The 13,208-nt window shown below is 32.2% G+C and overlaps 1 protein-coding gene across 1 annotated transcript in view; it reads right to left on the reverse strand.

Annotated features, from left to right (window-relative positions):
* Positions 1–8,531: 8,531 nt before the first annotated feature.
* Positions 8,532–13,208, reverse strand: part of LOC100925057 (liver carboxylesterase 1-like) — a 54,695-nt gene continuing 50,018 nt past the window's right edge. The window contains exon 14 of the mRNA XM_031949331.1: positions 8,532–8,996. Coding sequence (XP_031805191.1) covers positions 8,822–8,996 — 175 coding nt within the window. The 3' untranslated portion in view covers positions 8,532–8,821. The remainder of the gene's footprint in view (positions 8,997–13,208) is intronic.

The following is a 13,208-nucleotide window of genomic DNA, read 5'->3' on the forward strand; positions in this document are numbered from 1 at the left end:
ATATTGAAAGTAAAAAACTATTGAACTAATTAATAAAACTAAGAGTTGGTTCTATGAAAAAGCCAATAAAATAGATAAGCCTTTGGTAAATCTGATTAGAAAAAGGAGGGAGGAAAATGAAATTAGTAGTCTTAAAATGAAAAGGAGAACTTTCCACTAATGAAGAGGAAATTAGAGAAATAATAAGGAGTTATTTTGCTCAACTTTATGCCAATAAATTTGATAACCTAAGTGAAATGGATGACTACGTCCAAAAATATAGACTTCCCAGACTAACAGAGGAGGAAGTAAATTGCTTGAATAGTCCCATTTCAGAAAAAGAAATAGAACAGGCAATTAAGCAACTCCCTAAGAAAAAATCCCCAGGACCAGATGGATTTACATGTGAATTTTACCAAACATTTAAAGAACAATTGGCCCCAATGCTAGATAAATTATTTGATAAAATAGGGAATGAAGGAGTCTTACCAAATTCCCTCTATGACACAGACATGGTACTGATACCTAAACCAGGTAGGCTGAAAACAGAGAAAGAAAATTATAGACCAATCTCCCTAATGAATATTGATGCTAAAATCTTAAATAAGATATTAGCAAAAGACTACAGAAAATCATCTCCAAGATAATACACTATGATCAAGTAGGATTTATACCAGGAATGCAGGGCTGGTTCAATATTAGGAAAACTATCAATATAATTGGCCATGTTAATAACCAAATTAACAAAAACCATATGATCATCTCAATAGATGCAGAAAAAGCATTTGATAAAATCCAACATCCATTCCTATTAAAAACACTTGAGAGTATAGGAATAAATGGACTTTTCCTTAAAATAATCAGCAGCATCTATTTAAAACCATCAATAAGCATCATATGTAATGGAGACAAACTGCAACCATTCCCAATAAGATCTGGAGTGAAACAAGGTTGCCCACTATCACCATTACTATGTAATATTGTATTAGAAACGCTAGCTATAGCAATAAGAGCTGAGAAAGAGATTAAAGGAATAAGAATAGGCAATGAGGAAGCCAAATTATCACTCTTTGCCGATGACATGATGGTATACTTAGAGAACCCCAGAGATTCTGCTAAAAAGTTATTAGAAATAATCCACAACTTTAGCAAAGTTGCTGGTTATAAAATAAACCCACTTAAGTCATCAGCATTCTTACATATCACTAACAAAATCCAACAGTCAGAGTTATAAAGAGAAATTCCATTTAAAGTAACTACTGATAATATAAAATATTTAGGAATCTATCTGCCAAGGGAAAATCAGAAACTTTATGAGCAAAATTACAGACCACTTTTCACACAAATTAAGTCTGATCTAACCAATTGGAAAAATATTAAATGCTCTTGGATAGGGCGAGCAAATATAATAAAGATGACAATATTACCTAAACTAATCTATTTATTTAGCGCTATACCAATCAGACTCCCAAAACCTATTTTAATGACCTAGAAAAATAACAACAAAGTTCATATGGAAAACAAAAGGTCAAGAATTTCAAGGAATTAATGAAAAAAAATCAAATGATGGTGGCTTAGCTGTACCAGATCTAAAATTATATTATAGAGCAGCAGTTACCAAAACTATTTGGTATTGGCTAAGGAATAGATTAGTTGATCAGTGGAATAGATTAGGTTCAAGGGATAAAACAGTCAACAAATATAGCAACCTAGTCTTTGACAAACCCAAAGATCCCAGCTTTTGGGATAAAACTTACTGTTTGATAAAATTGCTGGGAAAATTGGAAACTAATATGGCAGAAACTAGGCATTGATCCATACTTAACGCCGTACACCAAGATAAGGTCAAAATGGGTTCATGACCTAGGCATAAAGAATGAAATTATTAATAAATTAGAGGAACATAGGATAGTTTACCTCTCAGACCTGTGGAAGGGAAGGTCTTTATGACCAAAGCAGAACTAGAGATCATTACTGATCACAAAATAGAAAATTTCTGATTATACCAAACTGAAAAGTTTTTGTACAAACAAAACTAATGCAGACAAGATTAGAAGGGAAGCAATAAACTGGGAAAATATTTTTACAGTCAAAGGTTCTGATAAAGGCCTCATTTCCAAAATATATAGAGAATTAACTCTAATTTATAAAAATCAAGCCATTCTCCAATTGAAAAATGGTCAAAGGATATGAACAGACAATTCTCAGATGAAGAAATTGAAACTATTTCTAGTCATATGAAAAAATGCTCCAAGTCATTATTAATCAGAGAAATGCAAATTAAGACAACTCTAAGATACTACTACACACCTGTCAGATTGGCTAAGATGACAGGAAAAATAATGATGATTGTTGAGGGATGCGGGAAAACTGGGACAATAATGCATTGTTGGTGGAGTTGTGAATGAATCCAACCATTTTGGAGAGTAGTTTGGAACTATGCTCAAAAAGTTATCAAACTGTGCATACCCTTTGATCCAGCAGTGTAACTACTGGGATTATATCCCAAAGAGATTATAAAGAAGGGAAAGGGACTTGTATGTGCACAAATGTTTGTGGCAGCCCTTTTTGTAGTGGCTAGAAACTGGAAACTGAATGGATGTCCATCAGTTGGAGAATGGTTGAATAAATTGTGGTATATGAAAATTATGGAATATTACTGTTCTGTAAGAAATGACCAACAGGATAATTTCAGAAAGGCCTGGAGAGACTTACATGAACTGATGCTGAGTGAAATGAGCAGGACCAGGAGATCATTATATACTTCAACAACAGTACTATATGATGACCAGTTCTGATGGATCAGGCCACCCTCAGCAACGAGATCAACCAAATCATTTCTAATGGAGCAGTAATGAACTGAACTAGCTTTGCCCAGAAAAAGAACTCTGGGAGATGACTAAAAACCATTACATTGAATTCCCAATCCCTATATTTATGCACACCTCCATTTTTGATTTCCTTCACAAGCTAATTGTACAATAAAAATAAATAAATAAATAAATAAATAAATTTATGACTTCCACATTACCTCTCTCAAGGGAAATATGGGTGGGTCCAAAATTCAAAAGAGTTGGATGCTTATAAACTTACCTGTGCTTCACATCTCTGTTTTGTATAACTGGGGAAGTCATATGATTTGGGCATAAAGAATGCTGAATTTAGAATATTGATAACTGAATTCCATTCCAGAAATCAAACCATGAACACTGAATGCATATTCCTTCACATATATGAGACATTTTTTATTCCTTTAAAAGCATTTTGTAATGAACTTTATATTAAAGTATTTTGAGTACTTTAGTAAGTTGGTACTCTATACATTAGGTTAATGCAATTTGTACTTATTTGCCATTACTAGCATATTCAGAATTATCTATAAAAAAAACAATTAAAAGAGTAGACATCTTTCCTTTACTTCCATATTTATTAGAAAAGTTTATACTGTATTTTCAAGGGATATGATGCTTGGTTTTGATTTAAATAGGTATTTTTAAAAGGTTGCAATATGTTCTATTTTGCAGAATTTTTTAGCATAATTTTTTCTTATATTTTGTCCAAGATTTTTTCTGCATTTATTGAGATGACCATGTGGTTTTTACAGTATTTTTATTTCAAATAAGATTGATTGTATTGATTATTTTCATAATATTGGATCATCCCTGATATATCTGTGGTATAAATCTAATTTAGTCAATCATTAAGATTTTTTGGATGAATCCCTATAATCTGAGTGATTAAAAAAAAAAATTAATCAATGCTCATGTATAACATTGGTCTATAGTTCTTTTTGTGTTTTATCCTTCTCAGGTTTGGGTATTGACTATATATTTTTTTCTTGTAAAAGGAATCTGTTAAGGTACTTTCTTATTCAAATTTTGAGATTATTTGATGTAGTATTTGTATTAAGTATTCTTTAATGATTTGATAGAATTCTCCTGTAAATCCATGAGGATGAGAAAATTTTTCCTTTGGTATTTCCTTGACAACTAAATCTATTTGTTTTTCTAAGACTGGATTATTTATTGCTATTTGGTTTTTTGTTAAATTAGGTATTTTATACTATTGAAAATATTCCTTCATTTCCTTTGTGTTCTCAAATCTTCTTAACTTGAAATTTCATAATAGGTTCTGATTATTCCTTTTATTTTTTTTAAGTTTGGGGTTATTTCAGCTTGTTCATTTGCTATTTTGTTGATGTGATTTTCATCCCTTTTTAAAAATTTTATAACAATATCAGTGTTATTAATCTGTTCCAAAATTTGTATTTTAATTTTATCACTTTTATAGAGTTTGTTGTTGTTTTGTTTACATTTTATCTATTTGTTTTTTAAGTTTGCTTTGTGTTTCTGCTTTGTGTTTATTTGGAATTTATTCTTTTAAATTATGAAAATGCACATTCCATTGATTCTCTCTTCAATTTTATTGATGTATGTTTCTTGAAATGTAATTTTCCCTGAGGTCTGCTTTTGATGAATTCCAGAAATTTTGATATGTTGTTTCATCATTATCATGTTCTTTGACATAATTTGTCACTATTTTTATTATTCATTCTTTGACCTACTTCTTATTTAGGATTGCATTAAGTATCCATTATAGTCTATTTTTGTTTCTGCTTTCTGAAATGATTATTATATTTACTGTGTTATGGCCTAAAAAGGAAGCACTTATTATCTGTCTTTTTATAATTACTGGTAATATTTCTGAGTCCTTCTATAGAGAGTTCTATCCAATTTTTCTAAAACTCAACTATGCTCATAGTAAAAGATATATTAAAGATAAATGTCTTTTAGATAATTTTATCATCAATTTGTTAAATTATGTTTCTTTTATCTTAATAGAGCTTTTAAAAACATAAAAATACAATTTATTGATATTATTGTATTACTGTCTATTAATTGTAATTCAACAATTTTTTTTATGAAATTACATATTAAAACATTTGATGCATATACATTTTATATTGATATTGACCTGTAGCCTATGATTCTTTTCAACATAATATTGCTTCCTTGTGTGTCTTTTTTTATGTTGTGAATTTTGGTTTTTATTATTTCAGGTGGCATGATAATCATCTTTTTTTTATTGTTGTATTTCTCATTTTTATTCACTGCATTTTTTGAAAGTGTGATTCTTATAAGCAACAAAGTGTAAGGGATCTTCTTTCTTATCCATTAATTTTTTTTGGAAATGTTTAATCCACTCAAATTTAAAGTTATGAATTCTTTATACCTTCCTCCTTTTTTCTCTACATTTTCAATTAAAACTTTCCTCTCTTTCTGTGTAAAGATAGTATCTAGTTTATTCAGCTACTTTAGTTTAATCAACTTTAAGCAATTTGTTTCCCTCAACTGTTACCCTCATACTTAAACACTACTTACTCCCACTTGTTATTCTCCTAATTTTAGAGTTTTGCTTAACTTATTATTTTCATAACCTTTCTATTTAGCATCTAATTATCTAATCCTTTTCATCTTTTCCCCTTTCAGATAATTATTCAAGCATAATCCTTTTTCTTTCCTCTACTTCAATGTTTTACATTTTCTTTTTCTATGTATTTTTCTGTCTTACTAATTTGATCATTTAGTTTTACTTTGTATCTATTACAGACTTTTATTCTTTGATTCAAGGCCTTTGTAGCTCTCTATAGCTTATGCTTTTTTATGATCTCTTATATTAAGATGTAAGTCTATTGTAGGTAAGAATTATTGTATTCTTTGTAATTATATCACTGGGACAATTCTTCATAAATACTAAGACTTTAATAAATATTTGTGGAATAATTAAGTGGTTGATTAAAATTAGAATAGTCATGGACTCTGTTACTTGATTTAAATTTCTCAAAAGGAATATCTCTGATATGACTTACCCATGGGGTAACACAGGGCCAGAAAATAGGCAAGTAACACTGACAAGACAGAACAGCATCTGAAGTATGTCTGCATACTTAGGCTGTAGTGTCAGTACACTTTTCTTTGGGTTAGATATGGTCAGTCTTTCCATTTGCATGTGTAAATGAATTGCAAAATAAGCAGATGTCTTGAGAATATTTAAGATAGAAAATATAGAAAAGAATGTATTTTAGGAGAATTTTTTGTGACAGTAAAGAACTGAAGAGTAGAAGTCCACCAATTGAGCAATGATTAAACTAATTATGATACAATAATTCAATAGAATTTTTTTTTTTGTTTTGTGTAGTCATTTCAGTTATGACCAACTCTTTGTGACTGAGTTTAGGATTTCCATGTCAAAGATACTGGAGCAGTTTATCATTTCCTCTTTTAACTCATCTTATATATGAGGAAACTGAAGTTAGTTGCCCAAGGTCACAAAGTTATTAAGTATCTAAGGCAAGATTTGAAGTTGGATTTTCCTGATTCTTGTCCTAGTGTGCTCTCTCTCTCTCTCTCTTTGTTTCTGTTTGTGCTTATAAAATATTACTATATCATAAAAATTAAATATATAAAGAAATCAGAGAAACATTTGTAAGAACTAATAGATGGTGAAATTAGCATAAGCAGAAAAACAATACACACAATGAGGATAGCAATGTAAATGGTAACACTGAAAGCATGAAACTGAATAGTTTGTGATTTGATAACCAATGCCATTCAGGAAAGGAAATGAGAAATTTCACTTCTCTTCCTTTCTTGCATATGTGGGACACTGGAATATTGCATATGTATTCTAAGATTCAGTTGATATATAGCTTAACTTTTTTTTTTCTCCTTTCTACTCAATTTGCTTTCAACTTACAACTCAATTTGCTCTTTATGTTGGAAGAATTGATTTACTTAGAAATTAAGATAAAATAAAACAAAAGATATTCTTCACAATTTCAAGAAATTTTCTTGAAAAGAATTTTATTAATCAATTATTTAAAACATGAGGAATTAGAAAAAATAATAGCATTCAGGTTAAGGTGCAGGAAGGCAGAAGAGATAGTAGAGTTGTAGATTAAAAAGAAGAAATTCTACTACTTATCTTGGGGGGGGGGGAAACAAATAAATTTAAAATGTCACAATAAGATGAAATCCTGGAAAAAATATATCAACTGAAGAAGTCAAAATCAGAGAAGAAAAAGGAAGGTGTGAAAAAGCCAAAGATAATGTATTTTTCGGCAAGATTTTTAGTTTTAAGATCTCTGAAATGACAACATTAAAGATTGAAATTAAGCTCAATTCAAACCTTCAAATATCATTCTCTCCCCATTTGTGTAAAAGCACTAGTTAGATCTGTTAACAGAATATAAGAAAAATTATCCTGTATTTCACCTTTTGGAGAATTGATGAAGCTGTGGAAAAGGAGGAAGTGAGATAAAAGAAATAAATAGAAAAGAAGACAAGAAAATGAAGGGAAAAAAGAAAATGAAGAAGAGGAAAAAGAAAACAGGCTGAGTGAAAACTCACTTTGAAACATTATAATTAGGTGTCTTCTGACAATGCTTTACATTCCTTCTAACCTTATATTATAACTTCAGGGCCTATTAACTGAATTACTCTAAACCTTTCCTACACACACACACACACACACACACACACACTTCTTTCTCTGCCTCTTACACTAACAGGGATCCTCAAACTATGGCCCGCGGGCCAGATGTGGCAGCTGAGGACATTTATCCCCCTCATCCAGACCTATGAAGTGTCTTTATTTAAAAGCCCACAAAACAAAGTTTTTGTTTTTACTACAGTCCAGTCCTCCAACAGTCTGAGGGACAGTGAACTGGCCCCTTATTTAAAAAGTTTGAGGACCCCGGCAGAAGCATAATCAATAAAATCATTGTTACCAGAGTTGACATGAAAACCTACTGGTGGCTATGATTTTACTTCCAATCCCTAGATCAACACTGTCTTCTCTATCCACTACTCTCCTATTCTCATCATTAGAATACAGATTCCTTTGGAGCAGGAATTGTGTCTGTATCCATACTACTCAGCAGAGTGAATATCACAAAGTATTTAACAAATGTTATGATTGACTCCCCAAAAAAAGATGAAAAAAAAATCAGGAAAAACAGAAGCAGAAAAAAAAGGAAGGAGGCTAAGAGGAAAAAAAAAATAGATGTAATGGAAGAAGACTAAAAGAAAAAGATGACAAAATGAGAAATAAAACAAAGCTGCTACACAAATCATGTTTCATGGTGACTTTAAGAATTAATGTAAATATGTTATATGAAAAGTCTGGTTTTCTGGGCCAGGACCTTAGAAAATAGGAGAGAGAAAAATGATACAGGAAGGATGTGAGGTATACCATGATTTCTGGTTATATTTGTTGTGATTGTGAACAAGTCTCTTGTCAGTAAGCAAAAAGTCATGGGAAAGTAAAGTTTCTTAGATGCAATTTGGAAATTTTCAATCTGAAGGGTGCACTCAAGCCCAAAACAATGTTGTACCAAAAAACATTGCAGAAGAAATCTATACAATTACAATCACTTAATTCAAATGTGAGAACTAAGAATGATTATTTCAAAGATGAGTTTGTTTATAGTCACAATAGAAATAGGAAATAATAAATATTTTAAAATGTAGATTTTATTTAATATGATCCAAGACAACCCTACACACAGAAGTCAACCGATTATTTGAAGTACCATGAAAAGAAGGAAATCCCACATTGCTCATGGCCTCTCATATCAAAATTACATAGTCCTTTATCCCTATTCAAAATATATTAATGTGTGGCTGATTTCATCTCTCTCTAATTCTTAACTGCCCCAATCATCTCTATATTGAAAAACTCTCTCATGATCAATGTCTTAGATACTCATTCCAAAGAAAACAGTCTTCTTATCTAGTTCCACTGAGACTCTTGTGAAGGAGAGCCAACATTTTCATCCAGATCACAATTCACTGCGCTCTAGCTTCACTTTAGAGGATTCCTTTGCCAAAAGTTCAATTAAAAATGCCACCTCCTTCTTCTGTTTCTTGGCTGCTTTTGGGGTGATATCAATTTGAAGGTATTCTTCATTCTGATCATATCTAGGCCACTTTATTAGCCCTTCACCATTTGGGTTTCTGGAAATGTAAGCAAGATTTTATTTTAAATAATGATCATTTAATCATCAAATTATTTATATTTATTAGTATTTTATTAATAACATATATTATACCTTTATACTTCTATTTTATTATGTATTACATATTATTTACCCATGAATTGTAAATAATTTAATGATAATAGTGGTTAAAAAAATAAGGAGCTGAGGAACACACTAAATATTCAGAGATAAATTCTCTGGTCTTGGATACCATTAACTTTTGTCCTTCTATAAAGCTTTTAAGATCTCATATTGTAAAATAAAGAGTAAAAATTAAAATAATTATTTTACCATTAAAAATTAAAAGCAAAATATAATTATTTAAATGAAGTAGATAAGGAATAATTAAAAACAAAATAATTCAGTAATCTAATGTATGATAAATCTAAGATTATAAATCATTTAGGGAAGAATCTCATTTTTGACAGTGTAATGGGATAGCCATAGGTGGATTTGATTCCTTCTATCTTTATCTGAGATAAATCAAGTGCAGATTGTAATGACAGATGACAAAGTGTTAAAATGTTAATAAAATGATAACACTTGGTAATACCTTTGCCAAAGAGTAAAAACACCACTCTGAATTGTAAGTGGCAATCATTGGCTAGGCAAAAACTGAAACAAAAAGACTAAGTGGCCAACTTGGCAATGCTTTGAGGAAAAACCCTTTTAAAAGGGGGTGGGGGAGAGATTCTAGCAAAAGACTTATTTTCCCTGAAAAAATACATGCATTAGTTGTAAAGTCACTTCAAGAAGTGAGGAGATATTCAATCTTCAGTTGTACATAAATATAGAAAGTCAGTCAAATGGTAGAGCCTCTGGCAGACAAATAGCTCATGGATTCAAAAGTAAGCAACTTCTAGCCATCTGCAGGCCATTGCATTTCAGTCTAGCAATATATCTGGAAGAGATAAAGAGTTTAGGAAGAAAGCTTTGTGAGATGTCCAAATAAGAGAAAATATATCGAGAATTGGCAGTATTGTGTGATAAGTAGCTGTGATCCTGTGTGTTACCTTCATGCATATAAAAACACCACAACCAATGCATTCTAAATATGTCTGACTTTCAAATAGATGTCATGTATGTGTGTGTAGTAGTTTGCTTGAGGTTTATAGGAGAATTTTTTGTAGCCATTACGGTAAGTACATGCCTTTGCTAAAAGCTAATTTTGACTACTGTCTTTTATAATTGTTTTTTTGTCCTTAGTTCTCAAAGATGACCATGACGTCAGAGAGGTAATACCACACATGCAAGTGAATTGAATTTGAGTGAGGAGAGAGGACTACACAAAGTCCCACCAGTCTCACATTCTCATCTGGAGTGATCTGTAAGTGGCCAGATTCAGATCAGGACAACTGGAGATGGCCCTAGATGCACTGGGAGATCCTGGACTATTTAAGTTAAGGTCTTTAAACAGGTCTCAGTTTGACTGAGATAACTGCTTATTCAGTGATTAAGACCAGGTAAGAAAGACTGCAGGCTACTTAATGGGAAACACACTTATGAGGACTCATAAACAGTAATTTTTATGATTAAGTAAATTTTATCATTAAATACCCTTAACACAAGTAGGTGAGTAGTCCAGAGAAATTTCTACATTTTTCACTACATACAACAGGAAATTAAAAGTGATTGTGATCTAAACATGTCATTAAAATTAGAAGATATTCTTTTGTAGATTAGAGTTAATAATTAAAATTTTTATCAAAATTGGATAGAAACAATCACAAAAAGATAAATTTTATTATATGAAATTGCTATCAAATTTTAAGCTTTTTATCATACTTTTGATGAACAATATAAGTAGGCTACAACTAGTGTGGGTGTTCTTTTTCCAAAACACAGCCAGGTGACAAGAGTTCAGATCTTTTATTGTTTTCTTCAATATTGCCCGGTTAGCTCAGAAGCCTATTTCTATGCTTGGTTCTAAGAGATCCGCCCAAATGTCTCCAAATCCAAAGGTTTGTCCTTCCAACTCCAGCCATCACCAAGTTGGAAGATGCAATGAATCTCTTGCCTCAAAGATAGGGCTTATGGGCTTCTTCCCAGAGTGCTCCTCTCTGATCCCAGTCAATGTTCCCAAGAAAACTTTTCCCAGCTCTAAGAGCTTCCTGTATATATATGATCTCCCAAAGGTTAACTCCACCTTCTGGAGGGAGAGGGATTCTGGGTTATCTCCCAGAATGCTCTCTGGCCCTAAGGGAGGTATGAATTCGGATATCTCTTTCTAAACCCTGAACTCTCCCAAACGTGTGAACTCCATTGAGTACTTAGATACACCAGCTCTCTAAAGGTGTGAACACAAGCATCGTTTCTATCAGTTGTACTTAGTACCTTGTTTCAAGTTCTGGCCCAAAATATCTCTTTCTAAGATCAAATCAATCATATTGAACCATGCCAAATTAGATAATTATTGTCTCTATCAACTCCAATGTCATAACAGTTTGTAAAGATTCCAACAACTAGGATGATACAAACATAATATACAACTAGACTGATAAGAGATGTAATATGTTGGGGAGAGGGCAGGGAGAGAATCTATTACTCTCTCTAGTAAAGTTTTGAAATTCAAGCTACACTGAGATTTAGCACACCTATGGACTACTAAAAGTTATCCTCCATTAGAAGTGGTCAATTTTCTTTAAATCCTCAAAAGAAATTGCAAAAAATTATTTTCCATATAAAAGTGCTCTAACGGAGTTGTGGGGAGAACCACAGTCTAGCTTTCCCATCACATTTTCTCCATAAAGATTTTTTTTAAAAAGTACTAATTCAAATTTAGGTTGAGAAATTCAAGAAAAAGTCAGTTACTGTTATTTTGTATAGTCATGCACAATTCTTTATAACACTGTGAACCATATTTTCCGAGGGGTTTTCTTGGCAAAGATGTTGGAGTGATTTGCCATTTCCTTCTTAAGACAAGCAGAGGTTAAAATGACTTGTTCAAGGTACACAGTAAAGGTTTGAGGTTAGATTTGAACTCAAATCTTCCTGACCAAGCACAGTGATATATCCTATAAGCTACCTAACTACTTGAGGCTGGTTTTTAGCTCAGGTTTTCCTGACTCCAGGCTCTATCTGCTGAGCCATCTAGTCATGGGAATCATTTTTTTTTCCTATCCCTAAGTGGCTTAGGGAGATAAAGAAGTTGTCAGATATAGGGACAGTATGTGTTGAGGATCATATTATTGGACACGAAGCCCTCTTTTGACCCAAGAAAAAGGAGCAGAACTAGGCACTGTGGCACTAAAGGCACAATACCAGACAGGAAGAGATTACAGGGAATAGCTGAACTAGTACAAGGCACAGGAGTAGGGACCATCTGGATTCTGTCACCCGCTACTCAGTTCCAGATCACAGGGTCAGGGTGCAATAAAAAAGTAACTTGCCCTACAGATGGTAGAGAGGAACTGGCAATGGGCCCTACTTGTGCACTTTGAAAAATAAGTCTAGAATGAAATGGTCACTTTAAGACTGTCATTTCAGGATTAGAGCAGGAATTCAGTTCTAGGTCCCAGGCCAGGCTGAAACATGCAGCAGAATAACTAGAGAAGGAGTCTTAGATCAAAGGGAAACCAACAATTCAATTGCTCCAAACTTGTAAAACTGCTAAATGGTTGATTCTAGTGGCAGTGTAATGAACCTTCCACATAGGGAAGGTTCATCAGAACCAAGCCTGGGTCAAGAACTTGCAGAAACCATTCTCCCAAACAAAGGCCTTGAAATAATATTTGAACAATTCATAAACATGCCTAGATCTTTTATAACCTGAGGGCAAAGTAGAAAATGAAATATGCCACCAATTATGTCCTTTGAAAGCTTCCAAAAATTCCATAGCCAAAATTCAGAATATATAGGTCAAGGATAATTATAGCAAGCAGCCAGAAAGAAAGAACTGAAGTGCTGAGGAAGCTCTGTCAGAATCATACATTATTAAGCAGCCACATATATGAAGAAGAGAACCTGAAATATGATATTGCAGAAAATAAAAGAGCAAGATTTATAACCAAGAATAATTTACCTGGCTAAACTGAACATAATATAAGGGGTAGATGGACCTTTAATAACATAATATTTGCAAAGTTTTTGATACATTGTCTGGCATATATGTGAATAGCAAATATTAGTTCTCTTTACTTTCCTCATATGAAATACAGAACTTGTAAGCATTTCTAATGATAATACCAGA

This window comes from Sarcophilus harrisii, chromosome 2 (genome assembly GCF_902635505.1).
Source record: "Sarcophilus harrisii chromosome 2, mSarHar1.11, whole genome shotgun sequence".
Lineage (NCBI taxonomy): Eukaryota > Metazoa > Chordata > Mammalia > Dasyuromorphia > Dasyuridae > Sarcophilus > Sarcophilus harrisii.